The sequence below is a fragment of the Papilio machaon genome, chromosome 2, assembly GCF_912999745.1.
Source record: "Papilio machaon chromosome 2, ilPapMach1.1, whole genome shotgun sequence".
NCBI classification, from domain to species: domain Eukaryota; kingdom Metazoa; phylum Arthropoda; class Insecta; order Lepidoptera; family Papilionidae; genus Papilio; species Papilio machaon.
In genome coordinates, this window is record NC_059987.1 from 267,873 (window position 1) to 291,002 (window position 23,130).

Sequence of the window (23,130 nt, forward strand, 5' to 3'; positions counted from 1 at the left end):
AAGGTTTGTAACATGGTTGCTAATTCAGTTTTTATTAATATTCTTCTTTGATGCACTACTTGCGCTAAATGTAGAAGTTATTTAACGAACCGAAGTTAAATTTACAAGCTTAGATAAGTTAATTCAATCACCTGAGGGGTGTGCAAGACAACTCACCAAGTTCTAAGGGCAGTTGCCCTACGACAGGGTTCATCAATTACATTTCGGTACTATTTTGCTACTTATCAGAGGAAAGTAAAGCATTTTCGATAACAGATAAACTAAATTACGTTTTTAAACACCTGAAAAGTGAATTTGAAAAAAGAGCTTAAAGAACAAAAAAAATGTTTAAATCTAAATTATAATGCTTTTCTTTTTATTTAACTTGTAACAAATTTAGTCAAACAATACATCTAAGAATGAAATAGTCACTTTCTTTACTTATAATAAAAGCACTAAAACGTCGTTAGTCTTTTATACGTTTAAGTTTTATTATAGAGCGTGCACACGACAACCCTCAGGCCGCCGCGTGTGAACTAACAAAATTATCCTTCGGCGAAATCGGCCGGCGTCGGCTGCTTCAATTTATAACGCTTGACGAATTTATAAGGTCCCAGTAACAAGGGTCCTACTTCGGCCCTTTGTAAACAACCCTCCTAATTTCAAACGAATTTATTTTTTAGAAATAAAGCGGTCTATATTTTTTCTGCGAAAACAGTTTTCCTAAAGACTGGCCGTAAACGAACTGGTAAATTGAATAGCATTTAAGCCAGCTCTAACTCAATATAACGAAAAGTATATGTTTTAAAAAGAATGTTGCGATCAGAAAGCAAGTAATGTTACTCATATGTATGTCGTGTGAGTTTGTGATATAATAAAATAATCAACAAAATTGATTTGATCTTCATATTTTAAATTACCATATCATTTCTTCAGCGGATATTTCGAAGATTACTTGCTATGGTAACGTTTATGTGTATGTCTCGTACAATAGAGAGTCGAGACCAAGATTGAAATGTGCGTGACTGAACAAAATTTACAATTGTATAGAAATCCATTAGCAGCGCAACTGGACGAGCTCTCAATAGTGACAGGTGACAAACGACGTGCCTTCGCCGTTAAGATGCAGAATTAAGTTTAGTCATTTGACTATTTCGTTAAGTAATCCTTCTTCACGCATTGAGTGGCTGTTCTATCTTAATAAAAAGAAAAACAGATAAAAAATAGTATTTTATTCACCAAAAATCTTTAACAATATAAGGCTCTGTCACCGGATCTAATTGCCAGTTAATCTACACAATTAATAGAGCTACGAGTGACTGGTGCAATGCCACTGGTGATGTAATTATAGTCAGATGTTGACTCCATTTAAAATTAGCTTTGTTACGTGATCATAATATTTTGTAAGATAACAACAGATTACATAGATTGCGCGTGTACGGCATTATGTTCTCGTGTCTCGCCTCCAGCAGTGTGTAAAACCATCGCTTCCTAATTTTCGAAGTTAATTCAGTTTATTATTCTTTTGATGAACGATCAAAGGAATTTGGTTTTATTTTAAACCGGAATATTAAGTTCCTAATTTTCGTAATATTCGGTTCCTAACTGATCGGTAAATTCCTAAATGATAAAAACAATAATTATAAATAAAACTTTTGAGACAGCAATTCGTTTTCACAAAACAGGTTAAAGCGCACACTGTAATGTTAAATATTGTACTATAGAATGTTTCAGTAGTTATGCAAAGTTTACAGGCGTTTAGTTACGACTTGTATCTACGTAAGATATTGCAACTATCAAAGTTGTGCCGTTAAAACTGCATCGTTATTGCAACTTTTTTACTTTATTAGATTGTTGAAATGACACAAAATATTTTTCCTTTCGTTAAAACGTAGGGTTCGAACGTCATTAAGTTCTGAAATCAATTACTTTTCTGATGCCAATATAAAATAGTCTTACTATATATGTATGTATATAGAATGTTACTCTCAATTAATGTAAAATGAGTAACGAAAATTAAAAAAAAAACTGCCAACATTCATTGAGGCTTATAAAAAGAGCGCGACGTTCTCCTTGTTGCCGCTCTATTGTTGTTTGTACGGCAGCACCGCACCAGGCGGCCGAGGTCAACTACAACGTTGAATTTCTCTGGGCGGATTAAATTTCCAATGACGTTCTTGTTTAGTTCCTGTTTTGTGATCCGATAGATTTATAATAAATCTAATGATACAAAACATTTAATAATTAGCACAATCAATAAACATTGAAGTAAACAAGCCACTTCATCAAAACAAAGTTTTAAAAGTACTATCGTACTAACATTGAAGGAAGTTTGTTCTACAACTTTTCAACTTTATAACCCATATTTTAAAACCCTGATATTCACGTTAAATAGGAAGTTTGAAGAGTTGTTGACGAACTTATTCAGCTTTAAGTAGCGGAAGGGGAGTTTCATTGCATACGCAGAACGTACAAAGTTGTACAATTTTTACAACAAACCGAAGTATTAGGTCAGTGCAGTGATTTTTCCGCTTTGAATATTTGATGTCTAATCTATAATGTAAGAAATGTAGGTCTGGTAGCGGTGGTTCGTGGAATGTTTATTTATATTATAATTGTACATACGAGTAAAACAAAAATACATGTGTTTAAAAAGGAAAAATAACTAAAATCGTATTGGAAAATCTTGAAATTTTTCTGTTATACCAAAATATTAGTTTAAATAAAATAGGACGGGGTATAGGCACGGACGGCAACTGGGCGGCCGCGAAAATGACAGATAGGCTTTCAAGGAACCAGAGCCGGACCCTTTCGGTAAATCCTGTCACATTATACCCAGCGAGGGTGACATCAATGTTGAATTATTCATAGAGAAGTTTTTGCATACTTTTTGATGAAATTATATTGCAATATTTTTGATTACTTTATCTTTATGAACTTATCATTTATATACATCTTTTGCTTTCAGTAAACTTTACTATTTAAAATAGTTCAACAACCCCGAAATGTGAATTTTCTTCACAAAAGTCACCTCGTTAATTTAGATAACTTTTATTTAAAACTTTCAACGTATATTAAAACTATTTAACTGTTAACGACTTTTTTATAAAGACAAAGAGTGGGATAGTAAAAGTTGTCGGTCCTTATCCGCAAAGCATCATATTTCAACATTTTACTGCGCGCTCGTAAAGTTAACGCTGTTGTTACAACCTTACGAATATTTGACTTGTAAAAGTTAAATGACTCCATTCTGAACAGGCTAGAGAGTGAAACAGCTTTATATCCGTTTAAATTTTTTTAGGTCATTTTAATGAACACACTTGCAAATTTGAAAACAGAGACAGGTTTTAAAGATAATTGAAACTGATTAATTAAAAGTTTCATGCAAATACGTATTCAATGTGTCATCATAAGGAAAATCTTCGTCAAAATTATAACAAAGACACATTTTGCTAGAAATCCTAGAAAGAGGTTGTAAGACGGAGCGTCACATAACGCGCTTAATAACATACGCACTCCAACTGCAACGCCAGCATTGGCACAACTTAACTATGTACATATGTATGTACTTCTAGAGATCTCACCTTATATAAATAAATCTCGATATTTTTTTTGGTGATAAACGTCACTAGAGAGAAAAATATATTTAACATAAACTGAATTTCTTTTACATTTGCAAAATAATGCGTGTATAAAATCCATTAGTGAAACAAATCGAAGAGTGTAATTTTAGTAGTTCCATCGCTAAGTGCCTTTGTTAGAGAGGCGTCTTCTTACACTTTGCAGGCGATATTTTTGTTATAAGAAATCCTAAAACAAAGTTTGTAAGCCAACACCGATTGATAAAATTGTACTTATTACTTTAACTTTAACTTAAAATTATAAAGCGAAATTAAATTCAAGTTGCGCGATTATCAAAGCTTTAAAGGTCTTAAATGTACCTATATATATTCTAAACATTAAGTATTATAAAGAGAAAAGATCTGACGAAATTTACCTTTTTTTTGTAAATATCGAGCAATTTAAATGAATCGCTACTAAAATTTATTTATCAATTTAATGCTCTTATAAAATTTAATCAGCACGCAAATTAGTCTACACAATATTTTCTACGAGTACAAAATGATAGACACTGGAATTTCATAAAAGATTTTCAATTAAATTCTACCTCGGAACATTTATTGTGAACGTGTGGGCGTGTCTCGACCTTCTGAGAACTTGAAAATAGATAGTAGAAAGAAAATATATAGCTTGAGTATTTTTTATTTAAAGCCAGTAGTAATTAGTTTTAAGAATAAATAAAACATAATGTAATAAAAAAATCAATAGCTATGATACCATGCAAAAGGTCAAGTCTTTGTTATTTTCTCATTGGAATATATTATTTGGTTTTAATATTTATTTTCTATGGTACTTCTTATTATTAAGTTAAATAGCTTTTTGTTTAACAAATTTTCAATCCCAATTTGAAAGCGTTAATAAATTATACAAATGGTAATATGAAACATTTTAGCGCAAAGTACAAAGTTCATTATCGGAAAGCTAACAAGAAACTTGGTTTCTAATGAATGGCTGCTCCAAAAGTAATCTTCGAAAAAGGTTAATATTGAAGTTATGAAGCAAGGGCTCGAGACTTCGACGGCTGGTCTTATACAATAGAAAGCTTTTTCTTTGAAATTAAATTAAATATCTGTTATAAAGAAGGCTTTGGACGAATAAGTAATTACTTGTTTTATCTTAAAAATTTTATTATATGTATATTTGTACTGAAATTTAAATCCTGAGCTTAGAAGTATTATGATGTAGACTCGTATAGGAGTGGTCTCTCCCGGACATTCAACCCGCATCCGCTTGGGGACGTCACACAACTCTCTTGATAGACTATTCAACAAATCGATAGCGGAAACTAGACAGCACTAATAACTTTTAAAATGAAGACATTTCCTTATCTTGAAGTTTCGCAATAAGTGATCTAAATCGGCAATAATTTAGATACATGACCATGAAGTAGTTAATTAAAGAATTAACATGATGTAACTTTCTGAGACACATTCACATTTTAATATAATATAATTTAGTATTAAATAATATAAGAAAACTATTATGGTTAACCAAATAGACGCACGAATATTTGTGACAATCGTCTTCGTATCGTCAACTATGTCAAAATTAGTATGAGATTTTTGGTGTCCTTTACGTCCGATAGGTGGCGCTGCACAAATTTTGACGATAAAGATACCATAGAGTACTTTAATATTGATATGTAAAAATAAATAATAATACGGAAATAAAACATAGACTACTAGGCAGCTGACAACCTTATTAGACTTGCAAAAGCTTTCTCTTGTCTCTGTAATTTCCGGCTCTAGAATAAGATCACGTGTATGATGCTGTAAGACAGGTGCGAACACTTATGTCGTAAATATCTTTTCATATCTGCAGATAGGTAGAACATTAATATGTTCCAGTACCTACCCACACCCTCGCTACTCTTCAAAAGACGCCGACGCCGTTAACTATAAAACGTATCTCACGTCATGTACTCGCGATGGCAAACGTAAAAAATATCTCAAGAATGACAAAAAATAACGTTTCCGTTGCTTCGTGGATAATAGCCATTTGTAGTTTAAGGCATAAGCGGCAGCGATAAAGTTTTTTTTATTTTGGAAATGATATCTCATCTCTTTATACAAATACGATTAGGAATAACTAGCTGCCCGTGACTCCGCTAGCGCAGAATTTAAAAAAACTTTATTATTAGCCTATGTGTTCTTTATTTAGCTATGCCAAATTCCATCGAGATGCATTGGCCTTTTTGTAGATATCATCCATACATCCAAACATTCCCATTTATAATATTAGTAAGATTATAAATAACACTTGTATCTTAGATTTTCATATTTCGCGGTTTATACACAAAAAAAATGACGTACAAAAGAAAACTAAAATAATCAAAACTTTTAATAAGATAACTTGGACCAAACGCACTATCCCAAAACGATTCGCACTGAAATCCATCACATAGCTAAGTGCGGGCCGAGGCGTGCGCTGACGTCACCAACACGCTTTGACAAATGCGATAGTGACGTCACTTAACCACGTCATCGAGTCCCCCATCGTACTTAATATCTGATTGGATTGGATAAACGTCTTCTGTTCATATTAAGGAGATTTCTGATTTTTCCTTCATTTGTTTTGGATCATAAAATGTTATTACTATTACGGAAGATAACTGAACAAACGAATTTAAGCCGCCCATTTGTCTAACGTAGCTAGTGTCAAAAGAAAACTCATTATGTGGGTTTTTTCTGTATTTCAATTGAATGTACTTACAAATTCATTTAATACATTATCAGTTTAAATAGGATATTGCCTCGTGAAAAAGATAATTACAAGTTTCAAATTGCATCAAAATGTTATATTTACAGACATCATTTAAAGCAAAAGTTCAGCCACAAAGCCATCTCATCCATCTATATTATTGATAAAGTTGTCCCAAAGTTGCAGAAACTACATAGGCTGTGTATACTGAGCAGCTTCGCTGTGAGCTCATCTCAGGCATGTTCAATTTGTGGCGCTCCGCCGGCCGCCGGGGGATTCCCAGTTTCAAAGCACAACTTATTGGGTAAACTGTACTGTTGACTAAAATGAGAAATTCGTAGCAAAGGCCATATAACCAGAGTTACAGAGAAATTGCTTTTTGTCCAACTACAGCTATAATAAATTTTAGCGTTTCTTTTTTACAACTGAACTGTATTTTAAAACAGAATGCATTATTAGTAATTGTAATGCAAAATTTACACTGAAGTAATATTATCAAGCACATCAAAACTCGTTTTTGACAGAGCATTTCATTCCTTAATTCGGTCTTCGTAGACCAAACTTCACTAAGTACAATCAATATGGTTGAACTATGACACGGACAATAGAAACAGAAATAACTTATCACAAGACGATCAGTTTTCGTGTCTCGAGCCATTAGCATATCCAAATTACAAAGTAGACATTTGAATGCTTTAAGCGGACTACTGGCGAAGGTTTGGGAGTGTAATGTTGGTCTTCCGTGTACAACGTACAATTATTTCTTAGACGGGCCATCGTAGGCGGTCGTAGTCGCCTAGCAACGACACGCACTCACGGTCATTAGAACCAGACATAGGATTACGGAAGATAACGTTTCATAACAAAGTCTAAGCAGATTCACATTAAAGCTACAATGTCCAGAAAGATTTTAAATAGGAATTGTTTATTTAATTTACAGAAGGAAAAAACAAATTCCAAAACTGAATACAACTAAAATACATTTTAAAAGTAAAGTAATCCGTAACTTTTAGACTTTCGTAACATACAATGTCATTCATTGTAAACTTACATCTTAGCAAATTTCTATCTTGTCTACCGAGTTACTTTCAGGTTTACATCAAGCAACCTGACGAGGTCTTTGCACATGATTTGAATGTCCAATGGTCGTGAGGAAATTGGCTGCAGTAATCTTTTTCAATAAAAACGCTTACGCGGGGTGTTTAGCCGTGTCCGGCGGGGTTAGCGGGTACAGGCGGGGACAATGTCGAGTAGCTTATTGAATCTTGAGAATTTCAGTCACGTTTGTGTAAGAATTTGTAGAATAATTCCAAGTTCTTTAAGCGTTTAACATTGCTGAAATCCTTCTTTACGATAGTACTGCGTTAAATGCCTTGGCTACCAACAGAAATTATATATTTTAGAACAAGTACTAGGCAGACTTTGACTAAATAAACATTCATTCAAGTTCTGAACGTTTCGAAATTTGGAGACAAATAATTGTATCTTTCAGTAAAAATTTTTCCAAAACCTTCAACCCAACCTAGTATCCAAATTATGACATTATGTTCCTCTTAGCGCTAAACCAAACAGTGAATTCAGCAGTCTGCACTTCATATGTGGATGTGAAGCAATCATCGCTTGTGATTTGTGTGGATGCGAGGAGGCCGGGTCGGGAGCCTCGGAGTGTTCGTTGATAAATACATAGATACGAGTATGTAGTGATGGATGTCGCGCTCAATCGCCGGAGCGCAACACATAAGCGATAGCGGTATACTATAAGATGTAATCCACTAATCTTATTATATTAATGATTTTTGTTTTAAGGTTGAAACAATAAAATGTAAAGGTAACAAATCTTGTAAAGATATTTTTTTTTGTTATTTACATTCATATTAACGATTAGATACCTTTCAAAAATTATTGTTTCAGCACCTTACTTCAGTAGCTGAATGAACATATTTTTGATTTAAAGAAACAAAGGATCATTTATTGAAATGGTATAAGGCGATATCGTCTAGAGCAATGTTTTTACCATTATAATTATAGAGTATTGTCGAGTATAATTTAAATTTACCGTCGGAAAAATAAGAATCGCTTCACGTTTGTACTTTGTTGATGTATTTGTCAAATCGTTATTTATGCGTGTTTATGAAAGTTTTGTACGTTATACATTCACATTTGGGTGGGACAGGATTTTATACAGCCTTCGATAACATGCATTAGCGTATGTTTAGAAGAAAATGACGTGTTTTGAAAAGTTTGGTAGTTAGAGGAAAATGTTTGGCAGAAATAATACTATTACACGAAATATTTCTACAAAAAAAATCATCTTGAATTTGATTTTTTTGTCTCGTAATCTTTTTTGTATTATGTAATTTCTGAATATAATTAGAATTTAACATATAAAAGTACTAGGTTTCTAAACAATTCTTCTGAAAGTATTTCACAGTTAAACTTATATAACCCACTGATCCCTTTATAAACTAACTTTACGAATATAAACTGGCTGTATTCTATTCAATGGTCGATTGATTTGATACTAGCATTTGACCGCGACGTTGTCCGCGCGGAATAAAAAAAAATCTAGTAATAGATATAGCCTATATTTACTCATTGTAACTGTAACTTTCTAATGAAAAAAGAACTTTTGAATCGGTCTCGTAGTTTTTGAGTTTAATACGAGTAGTTACACAACAAAATCTTTACTCTTTATAATAATCAGTATCTAGAAATAGATTAGTATTGATAATGTTCGAAAAGGATAATCCCGAGGCGATGTGGGAGAGAACTAATTGAAGTTTGTAAGTGCAAAACGCCGCGGCGACCTCTCTGAACAAACTTCTACATAACTTTGCTACTACTTTGTCAGATACCAACAACAGGCAGATTGTCGATTTTACTTGTGTAGATTTTCTATTTCAAATTTTGTTCTTACTATTCTTTTGTTTTCGTTGATGTATGTGCAAGTGTGTGTAGAACAAGTATTTTATACGAATTATTGTTTTAGTAAAATTTACCTAAGGCTCAACATATTCGGATACTTACATATTTATAAAGGCTATACCTATACATAACAAAGGTGAGCGGAAACCGGACACATGACGCGCTTGAAGTGAGAGCCCTTGTCACACCCCACCTCCCGATGTGGGATGAACTTGCGTTTTGTTGTAAAGAGGTCCTTCGATGAATAAGACATTGTTTTTTAATGAATTTGAGTTTTGCAGATTGCTCTGCAAAATTAAATTCTGCAGCCAAATTCGGCGGAACCGTTTCATTTTACTGTGTTTAAGTATGATTAACAGTGTTTTGCTGCGTTGCAGTTGGTACCGCGAGTCGGGCGTGGGCGTGCTGCGTGAGGTGCGTGCGGGCGCTGGGGGCGAGGCGGGCGGGCGCTACAGCGCGGCGGCAGACGCGCTAGCCGTGCGCCGCGCTGAACCGGCAGACGCAGGCCGCTGGGCATGCCGCGCCGCCAACCCGCACGGCCACGTCACATTGCGCCTGCATCTCGCGCTCCGGGCTCATCTCACCGTGCACGTGCAGCCGCACACCCAGGTTTAGCATTACATACGAGCACTCCAGTACACGCATTTTACATTATTCCAATACATCGGTTGCATATCGCTGGACTGGAATAATGTGAACCGGGCATTATATGCCAGACAAAAAAGTCCGTCCGATAACTAATAGGGTGTGCTTGTCCGAAACTTAACGAAGGGCGGGGAAAGGGCGGGGTCGTGTGACAAATGAAACAAACTGGTCAGCAGCACTGACCGGCCCGACCCCGGTCAGTTCCAACGGACACCTCGTTACAGCGACACAGCAGCTTGACATTCGAAACAAGCTAATTTGTAATTTTTGTCATTAAAAGACTTTTTTTTGTCTGTCTGTCTCATCTATATTAATCCGAAACAACAATTCTTTCGACAACAATTCAATTCTATCCTATAACGACGAAATGAACCAAATAATCATGATTTTCTAAGCCCAATTAGTAGTCGTAAACATTTATATTATAATAGTTACATAAAACGAACAATGAAACCTACCTATGAAGGAAATTTTTGCTATAGTCATTTACATAATAATTTTGGCTAAACGATTATGACTATGACTATATATATGTACATACATACTTACAATTTTATTCAAGTATCCTTCAAATGATTTTGTAAGTTTTTTGTACATTGTACATACAATCGTTGTACATTGTACATGCACAAAGTTTTCAGAGTGAGATACTCGCACGTTTGCAAATATGCTGTGACGTCAGTCACGTAACTCCATCCGTCGAGTCAAGTTACGAATTAATGTTTTTAGCAACAACAGAGAAAATCAAGTTAATTGTTTCACTGTCAAACAAAAACAAATTCACAAAAGCTTTATGCATGTAGGCCTTGTAGGCGTTGTATTTCGGATACCTTGTTTACTTTCACAGTGTTGAATTTTTTGGACATAAATATATGTAGTATAACAAGAAATATAAATAAAACATTAAAGCTAATTCCTACTTAGGTGAAAGAAGAAAAATTTTAGCTACCTTTTTTGAGTCAAAAACAAACTGCAGTACATTAATTTTCATCGATGACAATTACATGTTTATAAAGATACAACATGAGTTTAATAAGTTTTACATTCGAGTACAAATACTGATACACAAGTATAATGTAGTAGGTTTACGTGTTGGCTGTATTTTGTGCAGCAAACGAGATTACAGCGGGCAGGCGGGGGCCGGGGAGGGGACAGAACCCAGCGCGGGACTTTTCACATAATTAATAGCGCACGGAATTACCTTTTACAAGAGCGCCGGAATTAATTGATGCCAGTGGACAGATGGAGCTCGCTTTTCATTTAAATTAACAAAATTTCCAGACCTTGCCGACCAGTACTGTTTACAACGATCACCTCTTTTAAATGCTCGGATACATTTACAGCTTCTGAACCAGATTATTAAATACTAACTAATTGTTATTTTATATTTTGCCTACGAGTTACGAAATCAACTATTTCATTCCGATTTCCATACAGCGAACGCGTTCAGCGTACAAACAATAGACGAATGTTTTGTTGACCGTACCCTAAAATAAATATATCCTCGTGCTACAAGGGGCAGCGAGTAAATTGTTTTTCAGCAAATAAAAACAAATCTCGAAAAGCTAGAGCCGAACATCCCGCTTCCGGACCGACCCACGCTACGCTTTGTTTTACTTTATCACTTTATTTCTCCCATATTCCAACTATTTGGATTAGATTATTATGTCACACAATTTTATGATTTCTACGCTAACTTTGTACCATTATTGGAATAAGTTATATAAAGGAAATGCCTCATTTTCTTTCAATATATATTCTGTAATAACGTTAATAACTAGTGTTCCATAACTTAACCAAATACTAAAGTTGTGATAAAAAAAAAAGTTTTAAGAAGAAATAAACTAAATAAGTCGCTTACTTTTTATAAATTTAGTTTGGACTACAAACTAAAATATCTATAACAAGTTGTCATAGTTCACACAACAAAGGGGCTAGAATCCAACTTTGATGCTCGAAACTTGTGTAAAATAAGTGTATATCTGATCGCGCGGTGCTCGATTACACCTGGAAATATAACGTATGAAATTCAATGGCTCACCAACATTGATTTATATTGAATAATATTGTTTTATTTTGTAGCATAGTTGGAGACTATTAGTTGTATTTTTATTCTATAAACAGAAAGGATTTTAACTAAAGAATAGTTAAACTCTACTCACTGAATATTTTGCACAGTTATTTTTATAGTTGCACATATGTCTTGTAATTTTTTTTTATATCGCAGAATTATTAATTACATAACTTTCTCGACGATCTTCCAACGATAAATGAACAAGCAATGCAATGAATTGATCCTCTTGGACATGGGCAGTCATTACTGTTGCCTTGCGCCGCGCCGCCTGCACTCAGACGCTTCTTGAGCCTTGGCAACGACCTTGCCTCCTCAAAAAATGCTTTGAAAAAGTGTTCACTTACATCAATTCTCATATGCCTTCTCTTGATCAACCTAATGCTTTTGTTGCGCGACATTAGTAGGTACGTATTTTAAATCGTCGTACACTATTTTTGAGCGCCAGCGCATTCCCTTCGCGCACTCCCTTCTTAAGTATAGCTACAATATTAATATGGAAAGATTGAGTGTAAGATTATTACGTAAGAAGAGACAGAATTTCAGATATGATGATTTAGGAACAGTCTGTCCTCGACGGTATTTTCAAACCACTACAACTTGGAACCTTCAAAAAGCGAGCGTATATCTCTTTTAAAGGCCAGCAAGTGTTGTCCTTGTACCTGTTTTCATTTAAGATCCCTCTGCTCGTTTATCCCTTATTCTTATAAAAAATACAGATGTATGGAATACGAAGTACATACAAACAGGATGATAAATACATAATATACATGTATACAGGAGTGATGTTATGCAGTTAAAAGCAGCCTGGACACTGCAGAGGATTACTGCTGTATTAAGGGAAGCGGCTAATGGACCTTAAAATTAAGATGCACTGGTATAATTAGCTTTACTGTAATAAAGTTAATTAACAAAAAAATGTTAAGCTAGAATATGAACGAGAGTGACATAACAGGATTAAGTAGGTACCTAAGTTTTTTTGTGTAATATGAGGTATATATAAATATATATAACCAGTACATTTTCACCAGAGGATATTTTAAAGGAAGATTTTTGACGATAAAGAAATACGATTGCCAATTTACATACCAAAACTAATACAATGAAATTTATCGCTTAATTGCTGTTTTATACTGAAGCTAGCTTAGTATATGAAATTCCATAACATTTGTATGTTTGTATATCCGTTACATTATACTAAATATATTGAACTTATTTTTGTTTATTTCAGGATATTGTCGAATATTGTCATTAAAATGCATTCGGAAATGTTTTTAATTTAACTGAAAAAAGGCTTATCTGTGACAGCGAGCGTAATCCTGAGCAATGTTAATGCAACAAATTGTTCTGCCCCGCACCCTGCACCCCGCACCCCGCACCGCGCACCGCGCACCACGCACCCCGCACCACGCACCCCGCACCACGCACCCCGCACCCCACCACGCTGCACTGCGTAATCCCTTTTAATCCATAGCATTACAATTTTAAGCATCACGTAAGCCCCCCAACGCATAAAACATAAAGTCGAATAAAATTTAAACTTACGATATTTTTTTTAATATGATATAAAAAATGTTTTTATTTATGTGACTTTCTATCTAAATATATAGTGTAATAAATCTTTATATATAGTAGTATTTATTCACAACTTTAAACCGTTAAATTAAACCAATAATAAAACTAATTAATCTTTGTATATTTCACACATAAATTGAATTAAACCGACTCACTTCATCGGCAATTAGTAAACAATATCCGTAAGTTACAGCTATTTATATTCTGACCACGATTATCGGTGCGATGAAATATAGGTACCTAGTGGATATATTAAATTACAGGAATTATCTATTCGCAGTTATTAATTAAACGCACAGTGGATCGCGAGCCAGTGTTCCGTAACGAATATTTTGTTACACGTTTTATTTAATATATAAAATCATAAATTACTCTAAATGTTTATGTAAAATTAATTTCATTTAGAACACAATGGTAGTCATGAGTTATTTTATTTTCACATTCCGATGCAAAAACGATCAGATCACTGTATATTGATTGGCTGTTATGAACCTGTATAAGGCAAGGCATACTTCATTTTTATATTTTAGAAGTGGAAGATAAGCCGACAGAAAAAGATAAATCTTAGTTACATCTACTGAATCTAACTAAAAAACTCTACCTTGCGTAGAAAAAGGTGCATAACGTGCACCTTAAAAAATAAATAGAAATAAGTAGATTCCTAGGCAAGGTTACCAGGAAATTAATTCAGGAGCGGACAAAGTGAAAGTTTCCGTGCCGGCTTAGATCGGTAACCTCGTAGATCCTCTAGTGACCGCTGACCTGTGTTCGTGCGCGCCTATGTACAAATCTCGCCCCAGATCTCGATCGCTTTCCAAATGTTTCCGCAGACAATGAAATGTTCGGCCGCGCGCTGCGATAACTAAATCGTTACTACCCTTTACTGATTACCTTCAAGATTACACACAAACGAATATTTTTTTTTAGAAACTTACTATTAATTCTCTTTTTTCTATAAACAGAAGACAGCCACAGTCTTCAACGTTTTCAATTATGGAAGGTACTATTATGAGAAATTTAATATCTGGAAGCCTAATATGTTATGCATATCGCGTGATCCTGAGAGACGTGGGGGCGCAGAGCATGCACGGAATTACGCTAATGGTTGTAACATGTGACGTCACTACATGCTCTCCTCCCCTTCCACGTCGGCGGAATTTCTGGTATTCAATTACTGGTCACTTCTGGCATTTACGGAAGTTTCTTTTGAATAGAGCATAACTTTTTAACAGATATGCTCTATTCAAAAGAAACAACTGTAATCCTAACTCTTAGAAGATGGTATTATTTCTCACGAAAATAGTAAGAATTTGTTTATTCATTCATTTATCATTAACAAATTAAGTTTAAAAGATACATTTTCATGGTCAGATAAAATTTCTCTAAGTCACTTTCTTGGATGAATATTCTATTGCGTTCAAAATGTAATAAGTTAAAATAATCTTGTAATAGTATTGCTCGTAATATCAGGCTTCAGTCTTCCATTTCTATGGTTTATACTCGTATTTGCGAAGTGCAAAGAGTACTTTGAGACTATTCTTTGTTTGTGGATCAACGTCGGGACGCAAACCGTCTCAGTTATATTTGCCACTAAAAAGCCTTTGTCTTTCCACTGACAAGACCCAGTATTTCACAACAAAGACAAGAAGTGTTTGCTTAGGGCTTGTTTATATTCGCCCGTTGTTTTCTTGGCTGCGACATGAGCACACCTTCTCTGTCTCGGATGCCAGAAGAATTACTGGAATTAACCCATTATATTCTATCTCATACACTTTCACTTGTTATATTTTCTTTGCTTCCGTTTGTTTTTGTTCTCAATTAAACTCTTTTGTGCAAATTCCACGTCTCTGAGAGTCTCCATTGTAGTTATATTACGAAGAAAACTTTTCTTTGTTGCTCTCCATATCATACAATGATAAAGGTATGATGTACTCGTAATCATTACGTGTAGCAATTTACCTAATAACCACAAAACATATTTTTGGGAATAACATTAAAAAAAATATGGCCACGTTTTTATTTACACTATTAAATAAATCTACTTTTAGATTTTCGAAAGTTGATATCCGTCACTAAGAAGACGCATTGGTTTTATTTAGGTGGTAAACAGTGGCGGCACGGCCACGATAAACTGCACGTGGAGCGGGTGGCCGGCGCCGCGGCTGGAGTGGCTGCACGACGGAGCACCAGTACGCGCGGGCGTGGCCGGCCGGTTGCGCGTGCTGGCCGGCGGAGCGCAGCTGGTCGTGCCTGCCGTGCGCCGCGCCGACCAGGGCGTCTACCAGTGCATGGCACGCAATGAGCGCGACTCCGCACAAGCCAGCGCCGAGCTGCGACTCGGAGGTTGAAAACGAATATTTTATTTTGTCACTGATAAGGCGGAGCATATCCCAAAAAAAATCATAAGTTCACACCACATGAAATATGACAGAGATTACTTCCAATAAAAATTTAAGCTAAGTCCAAAAGTGTTGTAGAACAGTTACAACTGGTAATAATCTTGTGATCAGACACAGCGCCGGAGCTGCAGTACACGTTCATCGAGCAAGTGCTGCGGCCGGGGCAAGTGGTGACGCTCAAGTGCTCCGCCACGGGCGCCCCGCCACCTCACTTCACCTGGCTGCTCGACGGACAGCAGCTCAACACCATGAGCAGAGGACACAGGTGATCTTATACATTACTCTCTTCTTTTGCTTTTCACTTATCATGGTCGATTAATTCCGTTGGTCGATCAAACGAAGTATTTTAAACACAACTACATAAGTATTGATACTATCACAGGGTTATCACTAAATGCGATTTCTACAGAGATGAATGTCGTTCCAGATACAGTGTGGAACAATTTGCGACAAAAACCAACGACGTAGTGAGCTACCTGAACATATCGTCGGTGAGGTCTGAGGACGGCGGCCTCTACACTTGCCGGGCGGCCAATTCCCTCGGGGAAGTGTCCCACACCTCCAGGCTGAACATTTATGGTGCGTTTCAAAAAACTCGTTGCACGTTTTTAAATCTGCAAATTAATCTAACTGGTGATTCTCCAAGGACGAAAAGTTTAAGGTTCTTATAGCCCGAAATTGACGTTACAAGTAATGAAAAAACTAAAGCTAAATAATTTCGAGATGTAATACTTTCGAGTACCTACCTATGTAATTCTTTCCAGTACCTATAATATCTCTAACGGGCAGTACTAATTGTTTCGCACAGGTGAACAGTTTGTTACAGTTTAAATAATTCCAGGGCCGCCGTACGTGAGATCGATTGGGCCCATTAGAGCGGTAGCGGGCCGGGAGCTCGTATTGTACTGTCCCTATTCAGGCTATCCAATCAGGTGAGTTCTTATATGCTATCCGTCCGGTGCCTAATTGAGATACGATTCACTTCGACTGTAATAATTCTGCTAACTATATTTCTGTAGTATACTAATTTTCACAGTGGTTACCGCGGCAATTATATTACTTTCACTTTCAAGACGAGCCAAGTATTTTCCGCAATGATAGCGAAATGTTTTGTTAGTTCTGTGAAGTGGGAGCGAGACGGCAGTCAGGTTGAGTGGGACGGCAACGCGGAGGGCGCGCTGCGTCTAGCTCGCGTCGAACCCGCGCACGCCGGCGCCTACTCCTGCGCGGTGACCGGCCCGCATGGCGAAATCGCACGCAGGGAGCTGCAGCTCATTGTCAGCAGTAAGCAGACATAAAAAAATTACCATAGCACTACGAACAAAATGAGGTACTTTTACTGATATTGATCAGTGTTCCATTAGCCTTAATTACCTTGGTATAGATCCTCCCGAGATCGAACCGTTCTCCTTCTCCGCCAACTTACAAGAAGGCAAGCGGGCGCAAGTGAGCTGCAGCGTGACGTCAGGCGACATGCCCGTGCACTTCACCTGGCTCAAGGACAACGCTCCCATACCCTCCAGTCTGCAGGTTGGTACTACACACCAATATACACCGTGATCTGTATAAAGAAGGGTAGTGGTGGCCATATAAGATAAGCTGGCTCGCTCATTTATTCGGCACCTACCATAGTAAAAAGGCATTAAATTAAATTAACCCGGCCGCACATTCCATAAAATACCGATCAATAGATGACAATGATTTATAATCTTTACAAATCACTTCAAACTTAAACAAAATTCAAGGACGGTACATATTTCAGTCTAACCGTAGGTTTCTGAGACCATAACCTCCGTTCATAAGATATTGTTATCTGTGTTTTGTCAAGGATACTGACATAGATGACGATATGTTTTATACAGAGATTTTGGTCTCAGAAAACAACGGTTAGATGTTCAAATAAATATAAAATTGATTGAAAAACGAGAGTGAATTGAACGCAATTGGTTATATAGGTGGAAGAGCGAGGTGCTGATTTTTTCAGCAATCTTGTGTTCAAGGAAGTGTCTGCCCGCCACAGCGGTCTTTACACTTGTGTGGCCTCCAATACCGCCGCCAAAGTTAACTATACCGCAGAACTGGTAGTTAAAGGTAACCTCGAGTACTACGCACTACCGCACAGAGCACCGTTTTTTTGTTTTCTGGGGGGAAAAGTTAAGAAACGCACGGAGCACCTAGCGCGGCACGCTTGCACCCCGCCCTGCCCGCACTTAACCTCACTCACTTTGTTAATAATTGTTTGTCGTTGATTGTTATTTCATAACCTTGTGCGAATCTTTGAGCTTGCAAAGCACTTTCTTCTCATTTTTTTTCAATAAAGAGTGCTTAAGTAAATTTAACATAGTTATCAATATATATTTAAATCGGATCTCAAAATTATCTATCGTTTAATACACGCATAAAAAACTTTTCGAATTTCCATCGTGAAATCGATGCGGATTGCTTTCTTCGATTTCTTAGATATCATGTTTGTAGTAGATTAAACTTCTACTGCGAATATAAACGCTTTGAAAATTCTTTTCGTAACCAATGTTTATTTTCACTTTATTATACATTTCCACTCCCACTGAAAAGTAATAATTCAACATGAAGGGCTTGTATCGTAAGGGAGTTAGTAGGAATAACATCATTCCGCTTAAATTACAATAAGTTGTAAACTTTGTATCGTTTTTGTTTTGCACATCGTTGGATTTACAGATGGCTCTGAGGAGAGGGTAATTTTGATTTATTAATACAATTTCATTATTAATGATTGCCTATTTGTTTTTAACCTAAAAAATTAGTTCTTTGAGTTGAATTTTCAAAAGAACTTAAAGTTGCCGTCGAAATTAAACAATTCCATCAATTTAAATTAGTTCATTTTAATCTATTACAAGATTCAACAAAATTACGTTCATAAAGGTAATGTAGAATGTTATAGAATAAAATTTTTATCAAACAAATATCGTTGTTTTTTAAGATAAACCAAAAAAAACCATCCGACATATTGACGTAACCGTGAGTTTCTTATCAACAAAACATTATCAAAATAATGTTATTTATTTTATTTATGGCTTATAGAAACTTGTGCGCCGACCCCACGTGACTGGGATAAGACCAAGGAGATGATGATGATGGTGATGATTATTTTTCTTAAAAAACTGAGAACGATTATTTTTCGACAGTAAAAATCACGGCTAGGTAATCTTTATGAGATTGTTTTTATTTGATTATTAAACACGCTGCCGAGGCAGGTAAGATACAATAGATAGTAACTATTCGTTAACTACGGTCTTAGTTATTTATGGCCAATTTCTTCATCAGTATTAAAACTAATAAGTTAACATTTCAAAAAAATCTATGTCAGATCTAATGATAATATTTTCCTTATAAAATTGCACGCTGCAGTGTCACCTAAATGGGTGACGGAGCCTAAGGATGAGGCGGTGCTGGCGGGGGAGCCGCTGGCACTGCACTGCCAGGCCACTGGCTCGCCCACGCCGCACCTTACCTGGCTTAAGCAGAGAGGTGAGCTGCCTGCAGAAACAATGAAATCAAAAAAAATTTTCTTTTGATTTTAGAATTCGACGTCAAGAGAGCATTTGGTTTGATCGACTAGTTAGGAGGCTAGCTCTAGTGTTGTGTTTCTTGCAGTAGGATCTCCGCCTGAATTCGTGCCGCTGGTGAACCTAGGCGGGCGGCTACAGTTCCTGGGCAACGGCTCGCTGTGGTTGGAGGGCGCGTTGCCTTACGACGAGGGCCACTACATGTGTCGCGCAGAGAACGGTGTCGGCTCTCCCCTCACCAAGACTATATTTGTTGCTATTAATGGTATGTTTGGCAACTATTGGTTTTGTCCGATTGAAAATTTTTTTTTTGTTCTATTTTAAATATTCTTATATTTATAATATATTAATCCGTTACTTTTTGTTTTGGATATCGAAAGTAACTAGGTTCGTTCTATTGTTCAAGGAATGTATCTAAGTAAAATTCAAGTGAGTGGATTCATGTCTAATAAAGCTTACTGAGCCAATTCGCAGAATGGCGAACGCCGAGCGTAAACCGCACCGAAAAACTCAAGTGCCGCGCGTAAAAATAAAAACCGGAGTAAAATGTCAAACGCAATTTATTCTACCGCGAACTTATTTCAGTTGGAGATAGTCATCTTGCTCCAGCCTCTTCTCGTAACCGTGAAATGTTTTGTTATATTTTATTGTACATTTCACGATCATTTCATTTCCTTTTATTATAGCTACATCAAAAAATAGCTTAAATAGTCAGTAAAATACGAAAGTAAATGTAAACACCGTCTTGGTATGTTGCTATAAATTTACAAGAAATAATATAAAAAGACAAAAACAACAATCTTTCCTAGTTACTTCAAAATTTATCAAGTATTTCTATGAATTTACGGCCTTATTGAACGAGTTGTGTGTATCATGCTTTCAGAGCCGGCGCGGTTCGAGCTGACATCACACAACGTGTCGGCGCGGCGCGACGCGGCCGCCACATTGACGTGCGAGGCACGCGGGGACGCCCCACTACGGCTCACCTGGACCCGCGGCCCCCGGCCCCTGGACCTCTCTACTTACAGGTTTTGAATTTAAATTTATATTTAAGCCTTCAAGCATATACTGCAGGTGAGAATAAATATTTGTTAATATTATATTAATCTTTTCAGACTTAGTATATCGGAGGCAAAGACTGATAGCGGTTTGCGGTCGCAGCTGTACATCAGCCGCACGGAGCGGCAGGACTCCGGAGTCTACAAGTGCCAGGCCGTCAACGCCTTCGGACACAGCGACCACTACATTTATCTTTCCGTCCAAGGTAACACTTTACAAACACACCATTTAATAAACACAGTCAAAATCTGTTATAACGACATCGAAGGGACTACTCATATTGAGTCGTAAAAACCGATAGTTATAACAACCGGTGACAGGTATTAATAGGAAAGATATGTAATAACATTCAGCCAGGACCTTTTATTTTGGTCAATTTAACCGGTATGTTGTTCTAAACGATGTCGCTATAAACGGTTTTGACTGTAGTTACTAACAACTTTACATGCTTTGATATTATGATTTTTTCTATTCTGGCGACCTTTATTATCACTATTCATATACACATACTAAACAGTTCGTGGACATAATTATTTGTGTTTTGTGGACAGAGAAGCCCGAGACGCCGCAGTCGCTGTCGGTGACGGAGATCCTGAGTCGCGCGGTGCGGCTGGCCTGGAGCCAGGGCTTCGACGGCAACTCGGCGCTGCAAGCGTACACCGTGCAGCATTGCGCGCTATCCGTCCGCGCAGCGCACTGGGATTCCGCCACCACGCTCAACGTCTCCGTCCACGACGCCCAAGATGCCCACGCCGCGCTTGTGCCCCACGCCCACGCCGCCCACCTGCCGCACGCCGCGCACGCGCCGCACTTGCCGCACTCACATATTATGTTAGTGTTCGCATTTTACAACAATCTATGCACCTATTATTGTTCAAAAAATCCTTGACATTTTTGACTTTTCAGACTGACCAAAAAAGGCGACATTCACTACGAGGCTTTGTTGGGCAACCTTAAACCTCACACCGCCTACATGATTCGCATCGCTGCCATCAACGAGATCGACCGCAGTGCATTCACTGAACCTGTCGTTGTCAAGACTCAAGAAGAAGGTATAGCCGAGCTTTACTCTTTTATAATAACATCGTTTATATCAATAAATATCCGAGATTTTAAAAGTTACAAGTTTTAAGAAGTATTCTATAAAGCGCTTGAACAAAAACACGAAAAATTACGATTTGAGTTGAGTTCCAAAATTGCGTGGCATTATATACTTAGCTACATTGTAGTTATAATATGAGAAAGCACATCTTGTGTGTGACAGCGCCGTCGGAGGCGCCGAGCAACGTGCAAGTGACGGCGGGCGGGCCGGGCGAGCTGCATGTGGCGTGGCGGCCGCCGGCGCGAGACGCCTGGCACGGTGACCTGCTCGGCTACTCCGTCACCTGCACCGAGCTGGGCGTGGCGGGCGAGCCCGATATGCCCCCCCTCGTAGGCAGCAACGCCTCCAGGTGTGCCTCTTGCTTCTTCTTGTTTGTTTTAAGTCATAGGTCATTACTTATAAAGAAAGAGAATTTCATGGGGTTATTTCGTTGTTACTCTTTATCACCGTATTTAGAAATGTCTTGTAAATTTCGCATTTTTTCTTTATTGAAAAATATACCAACCATATTCAGGACGCTAACTGTCAACGGATGGTCCGCTACCGAGCTGAGCCTGTCGGCCCTAAAGAAGTTCACCCGGTACGAAGTGCGTGTGCGCGCGTTCAACGGTGTCGCGGCCGGGCCCGCATCCGCACCCGTCACCGCCACCACACTAGAAGGAGGTAGGACAATTTTTCTTTTTAAGTTTGTTAATATGATTACATCAGACGTAAAGAAATCCTATTCCATATTTTATGTAATACAGTTCCCGAGTCGCACCCAACGCGCGTGTCGTGCACGGCGCTTTCGTCGTCCAGTATAAAGGTGTCGTGGAGCCCGCCGTCGCACGAACACCGCGGTGGGATCATACAGGGCTACAAGGTCATCTACGTACCCCTCACTATAAACCATGGTAAATCTTTGGATTTTGCTTCATAAAATTAATGACCTATACTTAATGGCTCCTTTAGTACATAAAAAAATGCATTTAACTATAGCGGATGTGGCGGAAATCAAGCGCGTGACTACGACAGATACGTACCTGCACACGCTGCACAAGTACACCAACTACTCGATACAGGTGCTGGCCTTCACGGGCGCCGGAGATGGCAAGCGCAGCCCGCCCGTCTACTGCATCACCGAGGAGGACGGTCAGATAAACACTTAGCTTAATTTAACAACAATTAGTAAATAACTACTGATGACTTTTAAAATTAACTACGATGCACTACTTACACAAGATAGAATACCGTCAGCACCAAATTTTCTAAAGTAGTTAAATGTTACTCAATAATTGTATTCGTTTTTAGTACCCTCAGCGCCAGAAAAGATAAAGGCGCTGGCGTACTCCAGCGACTCAGTGCTCGTCAGCTGGTTGCCGCCGGTGCATCCCAACGGCGTCATATCGCACTACACCGTCTACTTCAGGGAGGCGGGCCGGTGTGTTATTAGTGTTTTAGTTATTTATTATAAGCAAAGTGCAATTTTATAATTTAATTCTCGTACTCCGATTTATAAATACATTATCC

General features: G+C 37.4%; 1 protein-coding gene across 1 annotated transcript in view; it reads left to right on the forward strand.

Annotated features, from left to right (window-relative positions):
* Positions 1–23,130, forward strand: part of LOC106716027 (Down syndrome cell adhesion molecule-like protein Dscam2) — a 74,859-nt gene that overhangs the window by 47,814 nt on the left and 3,915 nt on the right. Inside the window, exons 9-27 of the mRNA XM_045680912.1 lie at positions 9,603–9,834; positions 15,616–15,859; positions 16,027–16,180; positions 16,343–16,494; positions 16,757–16,847; positions 17,033–17,199; positions 17,300–17,445; positions 17,871–18,006; positions 19,303–19,422; positions 19,549–19,725; positions 20,344–20,488; positions 20,576–20,724; positions 21,071–21,350; positions 21,426–21,571; positions 21,784–21,970; positions 22,136–22,284; positions 22,368–22,514; positions 22,573–22,752; positions 22,912–23,041. Coding sequence (XP_045536868.1) covers positions 9,603–9,834; positions 15,616–15,859; positions 16,027–16,180; positions 16,343–16,494; positions 16,757–16,847; positions 17,033–17,199; positions 17,300–17,445; positions 17,871–18,006; positions 19,303–19,422; positions 19,549–19,725; positions 20,344–20,488; positions 20,576–20,724; positions 21,071–21,350; positions 21,426–21,571; positions 21,784–21,970; positions 22,136–22,284; positions 22,368–22,514; positions 22,573–22,752; positions 22,912–23,041 — 3,132 coding nt within the window. The remainder of the gene's footprint in view (positions 1–9,602; positions 9,835–15,615; positions 15,860–16,026; positions 16,181–16,342; positions 16,495–16,756; positions 16,848–17,032; positions 17,200–17,299; positions 17,446–17,870; positions 18,007–19,302; positions 19,423–19,548; positions 19,726–20,343; positions 20,489–20,575; positions 20,725–21,070; positions 21,351–21,425; positions 21,572–21,783; positions 21,971–22,135; positions 22,285–22,367; positions 22,515–22,572; positions 22,753–22,911; positions 23,042–23,130) is intronic.